The 24,250-nt window shown below is 38.2% G+C and overlaps 1 protein-coding gene across 10 annotated transcripts in view; it reads right to left on the bottom strand.

The window, feature by feature from the left end:
• CCDC30 (coiled-coil domain containing 30) overlaps positions 1–24,250 on the bottom strand; it is a 190,376-nt gene that overhangs the window by 108,317 nt on the left and 57,809 nt on the right. For 3 of the 10 annotated variants that reach the window (XM_021940150.2, XM_031667593.1, XM_009206254.4), the window contains 3 exons: positions 9,809–9,934; positions 7,115–7,252; positions 1,259–1,428 (listed from right to left, as the gene is read on the bottom strand). The exons of 1 other annotated variant lie outside the window; for it this stretch is intronic. In XM_021940150.2, the coding sequence (XP_021795842.2) occupies positions 1,259–1,428; positions 7,115–7,252; positions 9,809–9,934 (434 nt within the window). Of the gene's footprint in view, positions 1–1,258; positions 1,429–7,114; positions 7,253–9,105; positions 9,205–9,808; positions 9,935–12,787; positions 14,324–24,250 lie in introns of those variants that run through there. 6 more of the 10 variants (XM_031667607.1, XM_017960443.3, XM_009206265.4 and 3 more) reach the window with 6 other exon arrangements.

Below are 24,250 nucleotides of genomic sequence, written 5' to 3'. Positions count from 1 at the left end.
AAATTTTCCCAGACAAAATTTGATTGCAACTATTAACTTAAGTGCCCAAGAAGAGTGGTGCACTTGCCAAAACCTCGTGTTTCCATGAAAGGTACTTTTGGTTAAAAAAGTAGAAGTACAGGAGCTAGAGGGCAAAATTAACAAGATAGATAGACACACAGATCGATAGAGAGACAGATAAATAAGAGAAAAGCGGTCAAAAAATTATCAAATGCAATGTTAGAGACAGCAAAAAACAAACTGTGCAGAATATAGTCATAATTATATAAAAATATACACATATATGTGTACATATACAGAAAAAAGAAAGAAAAATTAGGATGTTAACATCTTTCCTGGGTGAGAATTAACAGTTGTTATAATCTCCTTATACTTTTGCATGCTTTCTAAATCTTCTAATAAAAGGAGATACACACACACACACACACACACACACATATATATATATTTGTTTTTGTTTTTGTTTTTTTGAGACAGAGTTTCACTCTTGTTGCCCAGGCTGGAGTGCAATGGCACGATCTCAGCTCATCACAACCTCCACCTTCTGGGTTCAAGCGATTCTCCTGCCTCAGCCTCCCGGGTAGCTGAGATTACAGTCATGCACCACCACATCCAGCTAATTTTGTATTTTTAGTAGAGACGGGGTTTCTCCATGTTGGTCATGCTGATCTCCAACTCTTGACCTCGGGTGATTCGCTTGCCTCGACCTCCCAAAGTGCTGGGATTACAGGCGTGAGCCACTGCGCCAGCATATACTCGTTCTTTAAAGGCAGGAAAAAAGTTTTAAAATGTAATAATATATCAAAAGACAAACTTTTTGGAGAATGCTTATAACTAATTTTTCCACTCACATAATTTGGAAATGAATATCAAATTATTATTATTATTTTGAGACAGGGTCTGGCTCTATTGCTCAGGCTGGAGTGCCATGAGTGACACAATCATGGCTCACTACAATCTCTACCTCCCGGGCTCAAGCAATCTTTCCACCTCAGCCCCCCAAGTAGCTGGGACTACAGACACACACCATCACGCCAGGCTAATTTTTGTTTTTTGTAGAGATGGGATTTGCCATGTTGCCCAGGCTGTTCTCAAACTCCTGAGCTCAAGACATCTGCCCACCTCAGTCTCCCAAAGTGCTGGGATTACAGATTTAAGCCACTGTGCCCAGCCGAATATCAAATTCTTATAATAATCAAGCCAAATAAAATATACCCCCTCCAAATAATTAATGTGATATAGGATTTTCCCAATTTACCAGAGTTCCTCTCTCTCTTCCTTTGGGCTTTGAATTTCTATTTCCAAAACTGGTTCATTAGACTCAGGATCTTTACAGATATTTTCACTTGTAATTAAATTAGAAGGTGCAGTTTTCCCCCTGAGAGTAAAATGATTTAATTGTGCAAATTCTTGTGAAAGCTTCAAGACCTGCAAAATTAAGTGAAAAGACAAATATTCTATTTTGCATACTTTTATTTATAGTTGTGAAAAAAGTATATTGATTTCATTAAATGCTTAACTATTGGCTTATATAATATCAAATGACATCCTAATTAAATTCTGATTCCAACTTAATTTAATACTTTGCAGTTGTTATATAACTTAATTGATTTTTTTAACCATAGGCATAAGGGTACGTAAATTCCCAATTTTTTTTTTTTTAAAAAAGGTATTTTTGGTCTCTGGGGTTGGGCTGTCAGAGTGCTGTTTAGCATTTGGTTATACCTTTTAACAAGCACAAATATGTGATCTACAGAGTTTTACACTATTACCACACATTTTTGTTTTCAAGTTTTGAATGTACTTCATTGATTCACAAAAGCAATAATATATAATAAAAAGCAATAATATATTGCTGCCAGAAAACATTAGAAAGAATATTAGATATATCTTACAGAGGTGTCTTCTGTATCTATAAGAATATTAGATATATCTCACAGAGAAGAGCTTTCTTCCACAGTGGTTCTCAAATCACTATGATGTAAGAGCATCCACTGAAGAATTTATTAAAAATGCAGTCTTGGTCGGGTGCAGTGGCTCACACCTGTAATCCCAGCACTTTGGGAGGCTGAGGCAGGTGGATTGCTTGAGTCCAGGAGTTCAAGATCAGCCTGGGCAACATGGAAAGACGCTGTCTCTATGAAAAATTAGCTGGGCATGGTGGTGGTGTGCATCTGTAGTCCCAGCTACTCAGGAGGCTGAGATGGAAAAATGGCTTGAGCCTGGGAGGTGGAGGTTGCAATGAGTCAAGATCAGGCCACCGCACTCCAGCCTAGATGACAGAGTGAGACCCTGTCTCAAAAATAAAAATAAAAAATAAAATATTTGTTAAAGAAAATGCAATCTTATATTGTAGCCCCTACCCTGAGTGAGATTCACTATCAGTGGTCTGGGGCGAGGGAAGGGGTGGAATGGAAATCTGTACTTTAAATAAGCCTCCCATGTAACTCTGCAAGTAGATGCTTTGACAGTCACTGCCTTTTGTGATTTGGCAAATCATTTGTTCAGTCTTTTTGTTTTGTTTTGACAAACAGATTCTAAAGATTTCCTTTCCTGTGAGGTTACTCTATATCTTCATATAAAATGAAAAAACATTTCCTTCAGGGAGTAGAAAGGATGGGTGGGGAATGAGTCTAAGAAAGGAAGATGGGCTAGGTGCAGTGGCTCATGCCTGTAATCCTAGCACTTTGGGAGGCTGAGGTGGGAGGACTGCTTGAGGCCAGGCGTTTGAGTCCAGCCTAAGCAACATAGCAAGACCATGTGTCTGTACCCAAATAAACAAACAAATAGAATGGAATAAAAAATAAGAAAGGAAAATGAATCCCCATCAAAGTATTGTGCTAAGGTAGACAACAGCCTGCCTGACTCATATCCTGAGGCTGTCTGAAAATGCAAAGCTTCTACATGTTTGATTCTAAGAACACAATGGACTTAATTACAAAGATCAATTTAAGTTTACTTTAAGAGATCCCTTTGGTTTCCTACGCCTTTTCAGTTCTCTGAAGAGAAACTACAGTGTGTAAAATGGATTCTAATCTCGTAAAATCCATGTAATTTCATATGGACTATAATCTTTCTAGGGGAGAAGGTTGGTCTTGAATTAGTCAAGTTGGGAAGATATGGATAAGAGAAGAGACTACAAATAGCACATTTTAAGCATGGGAAGCAGTATGGTCAAAGGCACTGATGTAGAACAGAGTATAGAGTAATTTGGGGGAAAGTAAGAAGGATGATTTCATTGGAATAGAGGCTACAAAGTAAGGAGCTGCAGGAATAAGGCAAGATTGCAGGAGTTTGAGACCAGCCTGGCCGACATGGTGAAACCCCATCCCTACTAAAAATAGAAATCAGCCAGGTGTGGTGGTACCTGCCTGCAACCCCAGTTACTTGGATGGCTGAGGCATGAGAATCACTTGAACCTGTGAGGTGGAGATTGCAGTGAGCCAAGATCATGCCATGGCACTCCAGCCTGGAAAACTGAGTGAGAAAGAAAGAAAAGAAAGGAAGGAAAGAAGGAAGTGAGGGAGGGAGGGAAGGATGGAAGGAGGGAAAAAAGAAAAAAAGAAGGCTGGTTGCGGTGGCTCACACCTGTAATCCCAGCACTTTGGGAGGCTGAGGCAGGCAGATCATGAGGTCAGGAGTTCAAGACCAGCCTGGCCAACAGAGTGAAACCCCGTCTCTACTAAAAATACAAAAAATGAGCTGGGCGTGGTGGCAGGTGCCTGTAGTCCCAGCTACTCAGAAGGAATAAGGCAAGATTGAAGGGAGAGGTCAGATTATAAAGGAACATAAAGGACAATTTTCTTAATGAGCTTGCATTATTTTTGTAAGCAGGAAAAAATATTCCAAAATGCTACTTAATCACTAATTTTTGTGGTCATTGTAAAAAAGTAAACATTACAGATAATAAATGTTAGTCTCTTAAGAAGTAAAGAAAGGCAGCCTGGCAAAATAGGGAGACCCTGTTTTTATTAAAGAAAAATTTAAAATTAGCCAGGTGTGGTGCCGGGAGACTGAGGCAGGACAATCACTTGAGGCCAGGAGCGGGAGGTGAGTTATGATCTTGCCACTGCACTCCAACCTGGGTGATGGAGAGAACTCATCTTGGAAAAAAAAAAAAAGATAAAACAGTGGAGTTTAGATTTGATGTTATAGCAAACTGCAAGCTGCTGAGGGTTTCTGAAGAGGATGGTGACACTAACACAGAGCATTTTCTAGGTATTCTGAATTCTCACATGACAAAGTAGTGTATATCTTAAGTGAGTAGAAGCTTTATTCTTTATAACAAAGAAAGTTAAAGCCATCAGACCCTCCATGACATGGATATTGTGGAACAGGACCAACTCTGTTCCAGACTTCTTCCTACCAGAATTGTATCTTAGTGATACAGCTCAGTTTAATAATCAGCCATGTTTAAGTAGCATAAGAATTAAGCTGATGGTTCCACTTTCTGATTGAGGCCTTAGGCTAGGGTAGAAAGAGCATAGGCTGAGAATTACCACGTAACTCGGCAGCAGTCTAATATCCCTGGGCCTTGGTGTTCTTATGTGTAAACTGAAAGAGTTGGCCTACATGATCATACTCCTTTCAGTTCTAAAATTCTGTATGAGTCTAGACGTTGTAACCCAAACAAAATGACAGCCTGTAAAATGGGGGATTCAGCAAATACACACAACTTCTTTAGCAAGACTATCTTTAAGTCTAAAGCACTCTATATTCTGAAGAAAAACTAGAATATAATTTAAAAATCAAAGATTCAAAACAGAAACTTTCAATGAGTAAAAGTTTGATGGGAAACATAACACATAGTCTCAAAGTATCTCCCCAAAAGATATTTATGAATTGCAAAGACAAAAGTAATAACTTTGTAGTGGAGAAATCTAGCAGACAGTACCTTAACCAAATGATCCAAGTTAATATTATAAGTAATAGAAAAAAAGGTCATGTCTCCTGATAAAATACACTGAGAAGGATACAGCATTATCTCTGTAGTATGGGTAATCTGAATTATATTGTGAGAAAACATCAGACAAATCCAAATTAAGAGACATTCTTCAAAATCAATGGTCTTGTTATACACTGCATGTTTGTGTTGACTCAAAGCTCATATGTTGAAAGCCTTACCCCCAATGGGATGGTGTTAGGAGGACCCACTGGCAAGTAATTAATTCACAAGGGTGCAGCCCTCAGGATGGTAGTAGTGCCCTTATGAGAAGAGACAGGAAAGAGTTTGTACTCTCTCTCTCTGCTCTTGGCTATGTGACGATACAATGAGAAGACAGCTGTCTGCAAATCAGGAAGAATGCCCTCACCAGACACTGAATATGCCATCTTGATCTTTGATTTTTCCCAGCCTCTACAACTGAAAGAAATAAGTATTTGTTGTTTAACCTACCCAGTCTATGGTATTATGTTATAGCAGCCCAAACTGACTAAGACAGTACTCTTCAAAAATATCAAAGTCATGAAAGACAAAGACAGACTGAGGAACTTTTGCAGATTGAAGGAGCTATAGAGACATGACAATTAAATGTAATGTATGATCCTGGGTTGGATCTCAGATAGGAAAAAAAGTTATTCTCTTGCAATAGAGGGGAATAATTGGTAAAATCTGAATATGAGCTATAGATTAGATAATAGTATTGTGTCAATGTCAATTTCCTGATTTTGAGACTTGTACTGTGGTAATAGGAGATGTTATTGTTTTTAGTAAACCCACATGGAAATATTTAAGGGTAAAGGAGGTTATGTCTCCAACTTACTCTCAAAGGGTTTACAAAAAAACTATCAGAGTGTGTGTGTGTGTGTGTGTGTGTGTGTGTGTGTGTGTGTGTAGAGGGAAAGAGAGACAGTGTAAACACGATACCATGTTAACATTTGGAAGAGTGAAAGTATATGGGAATTCTTTATACTTTCATAATTTTTTCTGTGAGTCTGGTATTATTTCAACATAAAAAGTTTAAGAAAAAAGGAGACCCAGATCACCAGAAGAGCAGATTTGGATCTCTTCATTTTATATTATATTCTTCTCATTTCAGCTCATCTGTTGTTAACTTTGTCAATGATGTTTTAAAAGGCATGGTCCTTTAACTGTACAACATGATGATAACTTACCTTGCTGACAAGGTCCCACAAAAAAGGCTAGGTTGTATATTTACTAGCCTTAGTAGATATACTATGTATATCTACATATTTACTCTCCCAGGCAGCAGACCCTATGTTCTGGACCTTTCCCTCCCATGTCACATGCCATCTGATCTATGTCCCAATCCCTCAGCAACCTGCTCCTGATTTTCTGGGGTAACTACACACAGCTTAAATTAGGCTTTGATTTAGTTATTCACCTTACATATGACATTAAAATATGGCCTAATATATTTTAACTGCTGTATTCAAGACTTTGCTCCTTGATCTTTAGTCTAGGTCAAAAGAGTGATTGAGGAAGGGAATTTTCAGCCAGGAGGTGATAGTGATAACCTAATAGGTGGGACTCTAGAAATTATACAGGCAACCTTTCAGTCTAGTATTGGACTAGATAAGAATTCTTTGCCCTGGTCAGGTAGCCTTTTTTTTTTTTTTTTTCCCCAAGAGATGTGGTCTCACTATGCTGCCCAGGCTGAAATGCAGTGGCTATTCACAGGCACAATCATAGCACGCTACAGCTGGGCGCAAGCAATCTCCCTGGAAGCCATTTTAAACTTAGGGAACAAGCTTGAATCAGGATATTTGAACATTTTCCTAATTCTAAGCCCAATTTTCAGTGTAACTGAGAAAGACACTTTGATCCTAAATTTTTAAATTGAAGACATTTAAATAAATATTTTACACTATAATATGTGCTCCAAAAATTAAGTTGGTGGGAAGCTGATTTAAAGTAAAAAAAATCGCAGATTAATCCTAATTGCCAAATAGTTGTTGAAGTCTGAATACTTATCCTGACGTATAGCTTGACTCATAATCCACAGTATATGGCAGTATATGGCAATTTATGCTATAAAAATAGAAGAAACTCCAATTCCCAAATCATCTGATGCTTAAAATTAATTTCCTTGTATCCTATCCTCATAAAAGCTACGTTAAATATTGAACATTTAAATACCTAACTCAGTCTCACCTTTGTTTCTAATTCAGAATTCTCTCTTCGTAACAGGTCACATGCTATTAAAAAATGGTCTCTGCTTTCTGATGCCCTTGGGAGATTGTGAACTTCATTATAAAGGCATATAAGCTCTGACTTTGATTTTTGCAATTCCTGATTAAGAAATGAAGACATTTAGTAAAACAAAATAAGACTATTTTCCCCATAAAAGATATAATACTTCTACGAATGAATCTTGAAATGGTCCTGACAAATTTTTTGTTTTAAATATTCCAACCTATCCTTCTGGCAGACCGATGCCTTTCTTAGTAGTTAAAACAAAGTTTACATAAATCAATTAAATCAATTATTAAATCAATTAAATAAACTGAGCATTCTTAGTTTCTATCATTCACAGGTTGAAAGATTTAGTTTCTAGAGTCCTTCCTACATTAAGCAAGGCTTATATACAGGTAAATTCTTTGGCAATGCTTGCAACGACTGCCAATAGTTATATTATCTGTTTCTAAAATGTATCTTTTTAGAAGTACCATTTATAGAACAAAGTGCTATGTGGTTTACCTTTAATGTTCTGATAACCTTATAAGGGAATTGTTGAAAGTAAGGCTCAGAGATCTTAAGTGACCTGCTAAATTCACATAGCCAGGAAGTATAAAGCTGAGATTCCAAATCCATAAATCTGTCAGACTTTAAACTCTGTGGTTTTTTTTTAAAAAAATTATTTATTTATATTGATGCGGTCTCACTATGTTGCCCGGGCTAGAGTGCGGTAGCTATTCACAGGTGTGATCATGGTCCTCAACTTCTGGGCTCAAACCATCCTCCTGTCTCAGCCTCCCAAGTATCTGGGACTATAAGGGGGCCTGATGCACAGCTTAAACTCTGTGTTCCTAACTACAAATTATGCTTATTTAATTATATTCAGTGACTTAATTAACCAGGATTTTCTTTAATCCTCTGATGTTTTTTCTCTTTCTCTTTTTTTTTCTCTTTTTTGAGACAGGGTCTCACTCTCACTGGAGGGCAGTGGTGCAATCACAGCTCACTGCAGCCTTCACCTCCTGGGCTCAAGTGATCCTCCCACCTCAGCCTCCTGTGTAACTGGGATTACAGACACATGCCACCACACCTGGCTAACTTAAATTTTTTTTCTTTTTTTTCTGTGGAGACAGTGTCCCACTATGTTGCCTAGGCTGGTCTCGAACTCCTAGTGATCCTCTTGCCTCAGCCTCCCAAAGTGCTGGGATTACAGATGTGAGCCACTGTGCCCAGCTTGATTTTTAGAAATATATATCCATGAGAGAAAACACTTTGGCTAAATGCAGATTTCTTTTTTTTTTGAGATGGAATTTCGCTCTTGTTGCCCAGGCTGGAGGCAATGGCTGCTGATCTCCGCTCACTGCAAACTGGGTGGGTTCGCCGCATTCTCTTGCCCCCACCTCGAGTACCTGGGATTTGTGGCATGCACCACCACGCCTGGCTGGTTTCGTATTTTAGCACAGGGTTTCTCTGTGTTGGTCAGGCTGGTCTCGAACTCCTGACCTCAGGTAATCCACCCACCTTGGCCTCCCAAAGTGCTGGGATTACAGGCGTGAGCCACCGTGCCCAGCCTAAATGCAGATTTTTATCAGATTTTTACACTGATGACACAGGATGTGCACTGATTGATTGGTGGAAGACTTTGGGTTGAGAGTCAGTCTGTGGTGCTCAATGAAGGGAATAGGTTATATAAAATTTACTTTAGGAGAGGAGCTGCTTGGTATTTTCCCGAAGACTTGAAGTCAAAGTGGAAGGTAAATGCTGATTAGAAAGGCTTAGACAAAAGGCAAGAAGGTAGAGGGTGGCCTCCCAAAACCACGGGAAGAGGGTAAATGATAATGATTTCCTATCTTATTTCACTGAAAATTCCTGTAGGTCATTAGGATGAGATTAGAAGCACTGCAAACTATAAACTGATTGAGTGTCACTATCCTCTAAATTACTGATTTTGACTTCTATGAACTTACTTCCAGGTCTCTTTTCAAAATATAGGCTGATTGTATCTCCTGATAGATCTTTCTAAGATGGCAGGACAAGAGGTTAAAACGAGAGATAAGTCCATGACTCTATAAGAGAGATAAGCCCAACACTACAACAATCAAACATCTGCTAAATAAAGGACTCTTTGATTAGTGCTAGAACTCAGCTTGGAGAAACAACAGAGCTACCGCATTATTATTATAGAAACACATATTCTATAGTGCTATGGACTGAATTGTGCTCTCCCTCCCTACTCATATTGTTGAAGCCCTAATTTCCAATATGGACTGTATTTGGAGATAGATAGGGTTGATAGGGAGGTGATAAAGGTCAAATGAGGATAGAAGGGTGGGGCCTTAATCCAATAGGGTTAGTGCCTTTATAGTAAGAGGAAGAGACACCAGAGCTTGCTCACTCTGTCACGTGAGGACAGAGCAAGAAGGTAGCCATCTGCAAGCCAGGAAGAGAACCCTCACCAGGAACTGACTCGGTTGGCACCTTGATCTTGGACTTCCCATCCTTCATAACTGTGAGAAAATAAAATTCTGTTGTTTGAGCCACCTAGTCTGTGGTATTTGGTTATGGCATCCCAAGCTGAGATGTACAGTTATACTTCATTTTAAAATGATAACATGAAATCCCTAAATTAGAACTACAACAAGAAGAAAATAGCTTCCTGAATGGTAATACCTCACTTTCGGCTTTCAAGGCCTTCTCTGCAGTGTCAAGACCAGATGCCAACTGCTTCTCTCTCTCTCTCTCTTTTGACCACTCACTTTCAAACATTTCATTTTTTTCGTGGCTCATTTTCAAGATCTGTAAAAAGCATTTTACATAAATAATTTTATATATAATAGCAGTGTTTCCTACAAATTCTGATGATAATTTTCTAACTCAATAATGAAATCATTCAGGGCATTTATGAATCTAGGAAAACTAGTTTATAGCTCATAAGATACGTTTTTCTCTCCAAGCCTTAATTTACACAATAGTAAAATGTAGTAACACTTGTTCTACCTATGTTATAGCCATCATGGCAGGAATAAAATGTGATTTTGAAAGTATTTTATAAAATTTAATCACTTATCAAATATAAGGCATTATTGAAATCTTTCCAAATTATTTGAAAATAATAAAAATTGGAGTCATAATGATACCAGCTACTTTATATTGAGGACTTACCACATGTCAGAGACTATGGTAAGTATGTTAGATGCATTATTTCATTTTGTTTTTCTAGGACCCCTATGAGATTGGAATTATTGTTACATTATTTTTACAGAGGAGACATGTGAGGCTTAGATATGTTACATAATTTGTCCAAGTTCACACAGTCAGCACTGGGATTCTAAGTCAAGTCTAACTTAAATCCCTTACTTTTAATATCTACTCTATTCAGCCTTGCCAAAGTGAGTTTTCTCTTATGTACAAAAACCTATTAGGCGATAAAATTAAGATCAAAATACAACTTAGGAACACAACAAAAATTCAGCCAATTTCTTTGATGATCACACTATCACCAAGCAGCAGACCCCTCTCCATTGTTTATTTTTTAAATTTTTTAAAAATTATATATATAATATATATATATAATATAATATAATATATGTATATAAAATAGTGATGGGATTTCGCCATGTTGCCCGGGCTGTTCTCAAACTCCTGGGCTCAATCGATGCACTAGCTTCGGCCTCCCAAAGTGCTGGGATTACAGGTGTCAGCCACCGTGCCTGACCCCTCTCCATTGTAAAAGCCAACCTGTCAAATGAACTAATTGCACGTTTGGTTTGGCCAGTCAGGAAGCAGCTGAAATTGGCACATCTATACTTGGTAACTTGGGAAATGCAGAGTAGTATGTAGGAACAGCCCTCCCAGTCCTGTTCTACTGGTTTCCAACAGTGGCATCCTGAGCTAGTTACTTCACTTTTCTTAGCCTTAGTTCCTCATATTAAAAATAAAGATAATGAGGCCTGGACATATATGGGCTCCTCACTTATAGAAGATGCTCTGTAAGTGGCAGTTTATATTATTATTGGATTGTTCTGATTTTTACATTCATTCGTTAGTAAGGCAATGCCTTTAAATCATCCTTATAATTTCAACACACCAACTTATCCTAAATACATTAGTAAATGGGCTCTTTACTGATTGACTACTCCTAGCAAGGTTTTCTGTAACCATTGGTCACAATCATAGGATGTATATTCCTAGAAGTGTGCTTTCTCCTTTTGCCTATTTTCAGTCATTCTTGAGCATCCTTATGGTGTCTGCCTTACCTGTATTAGAAAATGTAACTGAAAATTATCCCTTTTTTCTTACCTCATTCAAATCTTGTACTTTGTCTCTTGATCTTTTGTACTGGTTTCTCTTCTATCTTTCTATGTTACTGATAATTCAGGCTCTAAAATGGAAGTCTTAATCTAAATAAATCACCAGTTACAAAATGTCATTTTAAAAAATACTGAAAAAGGCCGGGCGCGGTGGCTCAAGCCTGTAATCCCAGCACTTTGGGAGACCGAGACGGGCGGATCACAAGGGTCAGGAGATCGAGACCATCCTGGCTAACACAGTGAAACCCTACCAAAAAAAAAAAAAAATACAAAAAACTAGCCAGGCGAGGTGGCGGGCGCCTGTAGTCCCAGCTACTTGGGAGGCTGAGGCAGGAGAATGGCGTAAACCCGGGAGGCGGAGCTTGCAGTGAGCTGAGATCCGGCCACTGCACTCCAGCCTGGGCGACAGAGCAAGACTCCATCTCAACAACAACAACAAAAAACAAAAAACAACAAAAAAAGCTACATTTCTTAAGCATCTTCTTCTGAGGTAGTAGCCCTGAAATCGCTTCCTAGCAACAAGTTTCACCTCCTATCTGGTCTTGAATCCTTTAGAGATTTGCTTTATTATGGATTTGAGACTTTGCTGTTGTTTGGTAGCTAAGCCAAAGAGAACAAGTACTAGAAAAATACACTACAGAATCTTGATCGTTCTGAATTAATCAAACTACTAATTTACCTTTCTTATGTTTAATGTCAGTAAAACAGAAATAACAATCCCAAGCTGATGAGTTGGAAAGAACGGGGAATGCTACTAGAAAAGTGGATACTAACATCTTAGTGTAACTTTTACGATTCCTCCTGTCCAGTGGTATGGACAAAAGATGTAGTCAAGATCATGTCAGCTTAGTGGCACTGCACAAGGAAATGGAGAAGAATAAATATTTTTTCCCAGAGTACCTTCTCCCATCAGCCACCATCTGCACTGGTGAATATTTTTTTCAAATTCACACATGACATGCTGATGCATTCAACACACAAGGCAAGAATTCATTTAAGCTCCACCCTTATGCCACCTGAGATGCTTCAGTACAAAGCAGAAGAAACATCTCAACTCTCAAATATGAACCCCCCCTCATTTTCTTTGTCTTTTCCTAGAGTAAGATTGTCATGTATTTCAATGCTATAATTTTTAAAAGATAGCTTTCCCAAAGAAGATATATTTAAAATTTACCATAATTTGTGGCACATTGAATATAGTTATGCCTTTAGGCAATTTATGTACTTAATGAGCCCAGTAACCAAAGTTTAAAGCAGAAAAACACAAGAAAGGGGCAGCAAATAATGTGAGAGATGAGCAATAGGACACAGAGATCTCTGGGTAGCTGAGGGAGCCTACCTCACCTGCCAGCCAGCAGTAAACAAAGAGGACTAATGACTTAGCATGGGTAGCCACCAACGACTCTGGAGATGGTGTAACAGCTCAGAATTTTCCACTTCCAATATTCTACTCTCTGACAGGTGGGGATCACCTACTGCTCTGAACTAAACTGTGCCTCCCTGCATAGTATGACAACATTTATTGTCGACCCACTATGTGCTTGCATTGTGCTGCGCCCTCTCACAGGCACAGTCAGATGAAAAGACGAACGCAGGCACTGTGGAAAATAAAATACTGCCTGGGCATCACCTGTAGGTGGAGGTGGTTTATGTGCTCAGTGTTGGGCATGCTATTCCCCCATGAGTTATAATAAGTCCTCTATATAAATCTCCTCTATAAGTTGCCACAAGAGTTAGTATGGTGTAGAAAATGAGCCCTGGGGCCGGATAAACCTGGATCAGCTCCTGGCTGCAACTATCACTTTGGTCAAGTTCCCTTAAGTTCTAACAAATATGAAATGGGAATGCTCCTGCTTACTTTGGTGAGGGCTGTTTAAGATATGACAAGGTTTCTCTTCAAACAACCTAATTAATCCTTTATTCTTTAATTCTCAATACCCCCTCCACCTCTCCTTCTTCTTTCTTTCTGCTTTTACTACATGCCCAGGCATGCCACAATACCAGTGACATTATCAACACCAGCTCACATTCCTTTCCTTATTTTTTAAAAAACTGACTCTCTAACTTGCCACAGACAACCCCTTCCCTTTCTCTCCTCTCTCCCTTACATGCCCACCTTATCTAAAAAAAAGTTTAAATGTTTAGCCAATCAAGTCTAGCTTAAATTATACAGCCCAATCCTAGCCAGTGGGGAAAGAGCACAGGGACAAGATTTACGTCAAAAATAAAAATTTTCACTCTCCTTTATTCTATATGCTCTTGTAATGACCAGCCATACAGGAGGCATCCCTCTGCACAAAAATAAATTTGCTTTGCTGAAAAATCCTTTATCTAAGCGCTAATTTTCCTTACAACTCCAAGCTCTATTTCTAACAGGCTGTTATTGGGATTAAATGAGATTACGTTTGTTAGACACCTAGAACAGATCATGACACATGACAGATGCTCAATATATTGTGGCTATTATTTTTCCTACCACATACCTAGCATTTCTTCTATTTTAAGTATATTCTCTGAGAACATGCGTAATAACAGCACTAAGATGGTCTATTTAGTGATAAGTCTGTCTCCATAGAGAAATGAGTAAGGAACACAGTTACATCTTGAGAACAGTGCTTGATATAAGGAAACTATTTCCTAAATTATTTTTCCTTTTTAAGCCACAGGACTCCCCTGTCCCCTTTATTTTCAGAATAATTCTTATGGAAAAACCCTTTACAGAGTTCCCAGAAGTGGAGATTTCTCTGACTGATGTGGAGGTAGAAGACCCAGAGCTTTCTATCTATGGAACATCAAAGATCCCTGGAACACAGTTTGGAAACCATGATGGCAAAAACAGTAAGTCTTTTTTTGTTTGTTTTTTAAGAGACAGGGTCTCACCATGTTGCCCAGGTTGGTTTCAAACTCCTAGGCTCAAGCAATCCTCCTGCCTTGGCCTCCTGAAGTGCTAGGATCACAGGTATGAGTCACTGCGCCCAGCTAAAACATAGGTCTTGTAGTCAGGTTGAGATTTGAAATCTTGACTTTCACATTTACAAATCTGTGATCTTGGTTTTCTCATCTGTAAATCAGGGTGAACAATACCTACCCTCTCTGCATTTCTGTTAAAATAAGTTATGTCAAACCCCCAGAAGAGTCATTACAACACTGTAGAGACTCATATATTAGTTTCCATCTGTATTTGACAGGGTTCTTCAGAGAAACAGAACCAACAGAAGATTTTATATATATATATATAAAAATAATGATTTCACTATCATTCAGGCTGAAGTGCAGTTGTATGATCGCAGCTCACTGCGACCTCTGTCTCTTGGCACAAGCAATCCTCCCACCTCAGCCTCCTCAGTAGTTGGAACTACAGGCAAGTGCCGCCACGCCAGGCTAATTTTTGTATTTTTTTTGTAGAGGTGTGGTTTTGCCATGTTGCCCAGGCTGGTCTCAAACTCCTGAACTCAAGTGATCCACCCGCCTTGGCCTTCCAAAGTGCTAGGATTACAGGTGTGAGTCATTGTGCCCAGCCCAAAAATAATGTTTAATCAGATATCTGGGCATTCCAAACCTCAGTCAGGTTGACATATAAAGTTAACCAGTACACCATCTATGCTAGTTCATTCTTGCATTTATAATAATATAAAAAACTACCTAAGACTGGGTAATTTATAAAGAAAAGAGGTCTAATTGACTCACAATTCCTCAGGCTATACAGGAAGCATGGCTGGGGAGGCCTCAGGAAGCTTACAATCATGGCAAAAAGGGAAGAGGAAGGAGGCATGTGTTACATGGCCAGAGCAGGAGGAAGAGAGAGAGGGGGGAGGTGCTACACACTTTTAAACAACCAGATCTCATGAGAACTCACTCACTATTATGAAAACAGCAAAGAGGAAGGTCTGCCCCCATGATCCAATCACCTCCCACCAGGGCGCTCCTCCAACATTGGGACTTTTATTTAATATTACAATTTGACATGAAATTTGGGTGGGAACACAAATCCAAACAATATTACCATCCTTTTACTTCCTTTTTGTAAGAAACAGAAAATAAATTACAGTAGTCCCCCTAATCTTTGGAAGATATGTTCCAAAACCTCCAGTGGACACCTGAAACTTCCAATGGTACCAAACCCTCTGTATAGTCCTCCCTTGATATCTGAGGAGGATTGGTTCCAAGATCACTGAAGATACCAAAATCCATGGATGCTCAAGTCCCTCATATAAGATGGTACAGTATTTTATATATAACCTACACACATTCTCTCATATACTTTAAATAATCTCTAGATTACTTACAATACCTAATACAATCTAAAAACTATGTAAATAGTGTTACACTATTTTAAAAATGTTTTAAAATAAATTGAGAGATAGAGTCTCATTATATTGCCCAGACTGGTCTCAACTCCTGGGATCAAGCAATCCTCCTACCTCAGCCTCCCAAAGTGCTGGGAGTGAGCTACCATGGCCGGCTTGTTCTATATTTTAAATTTTATATTATTTTATTGTCGTATTATTATTTTTTATTTCAATATTTTCAACTCATGGTTGGTTGAATTGGGAGATGTGGAACCTACAGATATGAAGAGCCAACTGTACTGTTTTTTCCATGTATACATAACTAAAATAAAGCTTAATTTGTAAATTAGGCATAGTAAGAGATTAGCAACAATAATAATAAAAATATACTGTAATAAAAGTTATGAGAATGTGGTCTCTGTCTCTCTAGATATCTTATTGTACTGTACGTATCCTTCTTGAGATGATGTGAGATGGCACAATGCCTAAATAATGAGGTGAAGATGAATGACTTAGGCATTATGACATGGCATTAGATTATTGCTGACCTTCCGATGATACATGAGAAGTAGGGTCATCTGCTTTGAGTGATCTTCGATCACTAAGCCACGATGATGTCCATGGTTGCATGTCAGGAGCAGGCTGACTAACGCCCATGACTAATGGGTGTACAGTGTGTACAGTGTAGGCACACTGGTCAAAGGGATAATTCCCACCCCAGCAGGACAGTGTAAGATTTCATCATGGTACTCAGAATGGTTCACAACTTAAAACTTATGAGTTGCTTATTTCTGGAAGTTTGCATTTAATATTTTCAGTCTGCAATTGACTGCAGGTAGCTGAAACTGTGGAAAGCGAAACTGAGAATAAGGGGGAACTACTGTAGTCAGTGATAAAGAAGGAATGACTGAAGGAACCAACCCATGCCAGGGATATCACATTACTAGGTCAAGGTCTGGAAACAAGTTAATGGGAATAGGCTGTTACTCCTTATCTGCTGACTACAGCACTCAGTTCACTTAATTCCTCTGCTGAGAATGATCCTTCAGTTAACAGTTATTGCTATCACCATCACCTGGCTGCCAAACACCATCAAGAAATCTTGAGGCTTTTCCTTCATGAAAGATTAAGAGAGAACTTGGAAGGCAAAAATCTTTCTTTAGGAAATGATTTTAGAAGGTCATTTAACTCTAATTAATTATTACTAATTGAGACCATTTTCTATTTATTTATTTCTTCATTCATTCATTCATTCATTCATTCAGAGATGGAGTTTCACTCTTTCGCCTAGGCTGGAGTGCAGTGGTGCGATCTTGGCTCACTGCAACCTCTGTCTTCTCGTTTCAAACTATCCTCCTGCCTCAGCCTCGCAAGTAGCTAGGATTACAGGCGTCTGCCACCACACCCAGCTAATTTTTGTATTTTTAGTATTTTTGTATTTTCACCATGTTGGCCAGGCTGGTCTCAAACTCCTGACCTTGTGATCCACCCACCTTGACCTCCCAAAGTACTGGGATTACAGGCGTGAGCCACTGCACCCAGCTCATTTTCCAGTTTTAAAGATTTCTACTTGCTAACATCTTTAAAGAGAAGAAATATTTATTTACAGTGTTCTTCATTAGTCCAATCCAGCTTGCCTTATGTGGGATGACATAAGTGAAAGGATCACTAGAGTCAACATAAAGCTTTATTTCCTAATTTTAGAAATCCACACAAACTTCAGTCTCGACGACAAGGAAAAGAAAACTGGTTTACATCACAACTTAGAGGATTGAGATTAGACACACATACACAATTCTGGTACCTAATGTTAAACATTAGGGAAAACTGTGTGATCTTTTCTGAATATCTTTTGAAATAACACAGATGCTCATTTATCCAGAATGTCACAGATAACATTTGTCAAAGAGGGAGGTAGGTTAACCAGGTATTCTCCAATGATCTTCTCCAAGCACGAGTTCTATGATACAGAGAGCCATGTGGAGGTACACCACTGATACCTCCCTTCAAGAAAGTACTTGCCACTCTTCCCAGACAGCCTCCAGTGAATGACTGAGCATGGTGGGAATATTAAGGCCCACCCAATTCTGCCCAATGTGTAATTCCTCTACAGGTTATCAATGTTCCAAAACTGTTTGTTGGGCTAGCAGAGACTTTCTCAGAGCTACGCTACGGTTTGAGGCTCTTGCTATCCAATCAATCTTCCTTCTTGCTCCCTCTCCTTCAACAGATTGTCAGTCCTGCATTGTGATCTGAAGGCTTTCCCTGGCCATGTCTGCTCCTTTCCTTTATTCTTTACAGATGCCCCCTCAATAACTCTTGAAATTCTATGTTCATCTTGGGGCCTGCTTCCCATATCAAGCCTCTTTCACTCGGATATATGAATGACAGAGCAAGGTGTGGGCCACAATTGTAGTCACCATGAAAGAAAAAAGAAGTCAAAGAGTTTAAGCCATTCTCACATGGGTAGTCTTTGGAAAAATATTTCACTTTTGGAATACAACTTATCATAGCTAGCACACCTCTTCTATGTGCCAACTGGTTTGCTCTAGACTTCATTGCCACTAGAAAAGGTACAGGAGGCCGGGTGCAGTGGCTCATGCCTGTAATTCCAGCACTTTTGGAGGCCAAGGGGTCGGGGGGTGGATCACCTGAGGTCAGCAGTTTGAGACCAACCTGACCAATGTGGTGAAACCCCATCTCTACCAAAAATACAAAAATTAGCTGGATGTGGTGGCGGGCACCTGTAATCCCAGCTAGTCAGGAGGCTGAGGCAGGATAATCACTTGAACCCGGGAGGCAGAGGTTGCAGTGAGTTGGTATCGCGCCATTGCACTCCAGCCTGGGCAACAAGACCAAAACTCGGTATCAAAAAGGAAAAAAAAATAAGAAAGAAAAAGAAAAAAAGGAAAGGGTAGAGAAGATGAGAAAACATAACTACCCTCCTTCCCAGACACCACAGGAAGGAGCAATACTCAACATCATTAATCTTTTCCCTAGAATGTGGGAAGGAAGAATGGGAGGTTAGTGAGATTTGCATAAGAGATTCAGTCTGCATTTCTTTATGTTTTGTTTGAAAAATTTGACCTTTTAAAAACTATAGTGTTACATGTGTACAATAATTTCCTTCAGTAATTCTAAAGAAAATGTTATCCTGTTAAATAAAATCACCTTTCTTCTTATTGATTTGTTCGTATGTTTACTCATTAATTCACTCAACGATTATTGAGTCCAAAATATGCCTTCATACTTTGCTGAGTCCTAGGGACATTATTATTCTCATTTTACAGATAAGGAAGTTAAGGACAGAGAGCTAAGTAATTTGTTCAAGGTCACAATGTAATTGATAAGAGCTAGGATGTGAACCCAGGCAGACTGGTTCCAAAGTGTGCTCCCACCATCTAAACTAAACTTGCTTGATCACATCTTTCTGTGTTACAAATAGCCCTGTGGTCCTGTCCTAGTAGAGTGTCACAGTGGGAAAGCACAGATATGCAAGCAGAAAGTTACCCTGTACAGTTATCATCTCTGTAGTAGGGGTGTACAACAAGTACTGAGGCAGTCAGAGGACATTATATATTGACCCAAATCCTTATACTTGCAAGAGGTTTTACTAGAAACACGTGTATTTATTTTCAGGTTACCTTACTGGTCAACTTTACACCCTTCAGAGCAGTTATTTTGAAAAATGATGAACACAACGTATGTTGGAAATCTATGTTTAAAATCACCTCTGAAATGGTGAACACACACAAAAAAACAAAAACAAAAACAAACCCAGATGATAAGTAATCATCTTTCTGGGAAAGGTTGATTTTAGGGGGTACAGTTAACATGTTCAGATATTCAGAGACAAATTTGAAAATTTACTTGTGTAACAGTTTGGGGGAAGTTTCATTCTATAAGACAAACTATCTTATGCAACTATGCGGCCAATTTGTAAAGAGAAATTTAAAAATAGTCTTTATCCAATGCATGTGGCAAACATAACTAAAGCACCCCAGGAAAACTGTACTGAAGGATATACAATATTAGGGTAGATACATTTTTGTGTATTCACTTAAAAAATAAAAAATAATTGATTTTAAACCACAGAACATTAAGTCTAGAGAGCCATTCCCTCTGATACAGAGGACAAAAACCTTGGAGATCCATATTTAAAAGATCAATTTGTTTAGCACCTGGAAAAGAGATCCAAATAAAAACAAGACCTGGGAAAAGGATATGAATTATTCAGGTAGTCAAGCAGAGATAGTTCTGGGATGATATCATTTGTATGATTTGACAAAATGAGCCAGAACTTAGAAATTACTCAGGGAGAAGAAAACGACCTCAAAAGCCAACCCTCCAGCAAAAAAACAAAAAACAAACAAACAAAAACAAACCAAAAAACAGACATGAAAAACAGGTCATGGAAAAAGAAAAAAAGGGCCATGATGGAATAATGAGGATGAGATTTTCCTCACCCTTACAAGTGGAAGAGTGGAAAAAAACTTATAAAACAACTCTTCTCAGACATTTAACAAGAGACATTAGGGGACTTTACTCCACTGGAGATCGGTGGAAATTAGGTGACATTACAATTGCCAGGGATTTCTGCCTTGAAATACTTTCCAGAGTGTGGTGATATGAGGGAAATCCTGTATAGAGCATAGTAATCTTGTGGAATTGAGGAGACAGAGAAACGAGTTCAGAAAGATGAAATGGCAGAAATATGTGGGATAGAGTACCAGAGAAAAGGGAGCCACACAGAGAAAAGAACTGCAGAAATCTGCAGTTTTTCAAGTCTTTCCTGAATACTGAGCCACACATGAGTAAGGCAAAACTCCACAAAAATAAGCGAAGAACAATGAGAGAGCTGTAAGAACAATTCTCAGAGGTCAGCAGGGTTGGGAGATGTTTGAGTTCTGACCAGCTAGATCAGAGAGTCCTTATTGAACACCCAGGGTCACAACATAAGAGTAGAACTATTCTAGCCCTAGAATAAAAGCTCCTATAAATCTGCCCTAAGGAAGCTTAAAAACAATCCAAAAAGAATTAAGCTATTCAGCAAGTAATTTAACCTATTGTGAAAACAAACTTTAATATTATTTAAGCAAGACAATAAAATTAGGTCCTCAACAATATGAAATTCATAATGTCCAATATCCAGTAAAACATTATTAAACCTTCAAAGAAGCAAGTGCATCACAACTAGGAAAAAAATCAGTGAATAGAAATAGACCTAGAAGTGACAATGTATTTTTTAAGAGAACGAATGAATAAAAGATAAAAGATATTCAAAAAAGAACTAATGAAATTTCTAGAGATAAAATTTTCAATACTTTAAATGAGTGATTCACAGGATGGGATTAAAAACACAATAAACACCACAGAAAAAAAATTAGTGAACTTGAAAACAACAATAGAAATTATCAAACTAGAACAAAGAGAGAAAAACTGGGGAAAAATGAACACAGCCTTTGTGAAAATACCAAAGGATGTAAAACACATGTAGTTGGAGTCACCGAAGTAGAGCAATACAAAAAATTTTGAAGAAATGAAGAACTAATGGCTAAACTTTTTCCATATTTGAGGAAAACTATAAACTCACAGAATCTAGAAGCTCAAATACTCCCAAGCAAAAGTACTAAGAAAACCAAGACGAACTGTAATCAAACTGCTAAAAAAAAATCTCATAAATACCAGAGAAAAAAGAAATAGTACATATGCAAAAACAAAGTTAAGAATGACTATGAGCTTGTCAAAAACTATGAAAGCAAGAAGACAAAGGAATGATATCTATAAAGTATTGTTAAAAGAAAGTCAACTTAAAATTCTATATCCAGTGAAAATATTCTTCAAAAATGAAGGCTAGGAGAGATGACAGATTGGGAAGCACCAGAAATCTGTCTCTCCACCTAAACAATAATCCTGCTGGTGGAATCTGTCTGATACAAATATTTTTGAACTCTGAAGTCTATTAAAAGCTTGAAACTTCTAGAGAAAGGGTTGGATGGTAAATTGCTGTTAATTTCAATCAATTTAAGCTCTTATCCCTGCAGCGGCTATCTCCTCTCCTCCACCCATGTGGCAGGCAGTGTGCATGAGTTCCTGGAACAGCTTGCATGCAACATGTGGGAGTCAAAATGGGCAACAGGGATGCTTTCCTTTAAGCATTGGGGATTTGTATTCTGATCGGTGATTGCTGCTTCCGCTCATGTAGGTACAGACACAGAGTCAGGTGGCCATTTTTGCACCACCACCCATTGTTGCAAGCCCCTCCCCCTCTGGCAGAGGTGACATTCAGGGGATTCAAAGGGCTATAAGCACCCTTTTTTTCCTCTCTTTAATTTTTCTCTTTTTCCCTTTTTGGAAGCCAGTCATTAAACAGCAGAACATTCAAAAGCAATGGCATATAGAGAGAAAACTGGAAAATCCACTGCATATGATAAGGGAAAGGCACACACTCAGAAAAGACTCTAGAAGACCTTAAGCTTATACGTGAGGTTAATGTCACAACAATAAAAAATAAATAAATAAATAAAGCAAAAACAGCAAACGCTGGGAGGGTGGCGAATCTGATTTCGAGAGTTACCACATTAGACTCAAATGTTCAATTTTCAAGAAAATAAAAAATCATACAAAGAAACAGGAAGGTGCGTCCCATTTAAAACTTAAAAAAAGAAAAAAAAAAAGTAAAGTAAACCAACAGAAACTGTCCCTGAAAAAGACCATATGGTAGATCTACTACACAAAGACTTTTAAAAAACTATATTAAGGAAGCTTATGGAGACATGGAGAAAGTCAAGAAAATAATGTATGAACAAAACAGAAATATCAATAAAGAGACAGAAAACCTAAAAAGAAACAAAAAGAATGTCTAGAACTGAAAAGTACAACAACTGAAATAAAAAATTCACTATAGGGATTCAAAGGCAAATTTGAGCAGGCAGAAGAAAGAATCAGTGAACCTGAAGATAGGACAATTAAAATTACTGAGTTTGAGGAACAACAACAACAAAAAAAATCGAAGAAAAGTAAACAGAGCCTAAGGCAGCTGTGGGACATCATCAGATGGGCCAACATACACACTGGGGAGTCCCAGAAGAAAGGGAGGGCAGAGAGATTATTTGAAGAAATAATGGCTGAAAACTTCCCAAATTTGATGAAAGGCATGAATACAAACAACCAAGAGGCTCAACCAACTCAAAATAAGATGAGCTCAGAGATGACCACACCAAGACACATTATAATCAAACGAAAGACAAAACCAAAACAAAATGTTGAAAGCAGCAAAAGAGAAGCAATTTATCACACACAAGGAATCCTCAATGAGATTAACAGCAGAATTCTCCTCAGAAACTTTGGCAACCAGAAGGCAGTGGGCTGAAATATTCAAAATTCTAACAGGAAAAGTTGTCAGTCAAGAATCCTGTATCTGGCAAAACTGGTCCTTCAGAAATGAGACAGAATTTAAGACATTCCTAGATACGTCTGGAGGAAAAAAGCTGTAAAGTTGTTTATATTATACCTGCTATTCAAGAAATGCTAAAAGGAGTCCTACAGGTTGAAATGAAAGGACAGTAGACAATAACCCAAAGCCATATGAAATGAATAAAGATCTTAGTAAAAGTAAATACACTGGCTATTATAAAAACCAGTACTGGCTGGGTGCAGTGGCTCACGCCTGTAATCCCAGCACTTTGGGTGGCTGAGGTGGGCGGATCACCTGAGGTCAGGAGTTTGTGACCAGCCTAGCCAACATGGTGAAAACCTGTCTCTACTAAAAATACAAAAATTAGCCAGGTGAAGTGGTGTGTGCCTGTAATCCCAGCTACTCGGGAGGCTGAGGTGGGAGAATCACACACTCCAGCCTGGGCAACAGAGTGAGACTCCATCTCAGAAAAAAAAAAAAAGTACTATTGTAACAATGGTTTGTAACTCCACTTTTTGTTGTCTACGTGATTTAAGAAAGTATACATTTAAGAAAATTATTGCTCTAAGAGCTAGCATTATTGTAACTTTGATTTAGAACTCCACATTTTCGCTTCCACATAAATTGAAAAGATTCATTTTTTTTAGTTGTTAGTTTGTGTTTTTGGAAACACATTTGTACAAAGATGTAATTTTGGGACATCAAAACTGAAAGGGATAGTGATGGCTGTAAATGAGCAGAGTTTTTGTATGATACTGAAGTTAACCTAAAAAAATTCAAATTAGAGTATCATAACTTTAAGATGTTAAATGTAACTTTCACATTAACCTTAAGTAAAATAGTTACAGAATATACACAAAGGGAAATGAGAAGAAAAGTAAAGTGTTTTACTATCCAAAATCAACTAAACATAAAAAGGTAATGCAGGAAATAAGTGGGGGAAGCTAACAAAGCATATAGAAGACAAATAGCAAAATGACAGAAGTAAGACCCCCCATTTTCTGTAATTATTTTAAATGTAAATGGATTAAACTCTATAATAAAAATACAGAGATTGGCAAATTGGGTTTAAAAAAGTCCAGCTACAGTTGGCTCT

Source organism: Papio anubis, chromosome 1 (assembly GCF_008728515.1).
Source record: "Papio anubis isolate 15944 chromosome 1, Panubis1.0, whole genome shotgun sequence".
In the NCBI taxonomy this organism is placed as follows: Eukaryota; Metazoa; Chordata; class Mammalia; order Primates; family Cercopithecidae; genus Papio; species Papio anubis.
The sequence above is the reverse complement of the archived record's forward strand: the minus strand, read 5'-3'. Positions and strand labels throughout refer to the sequence as shown.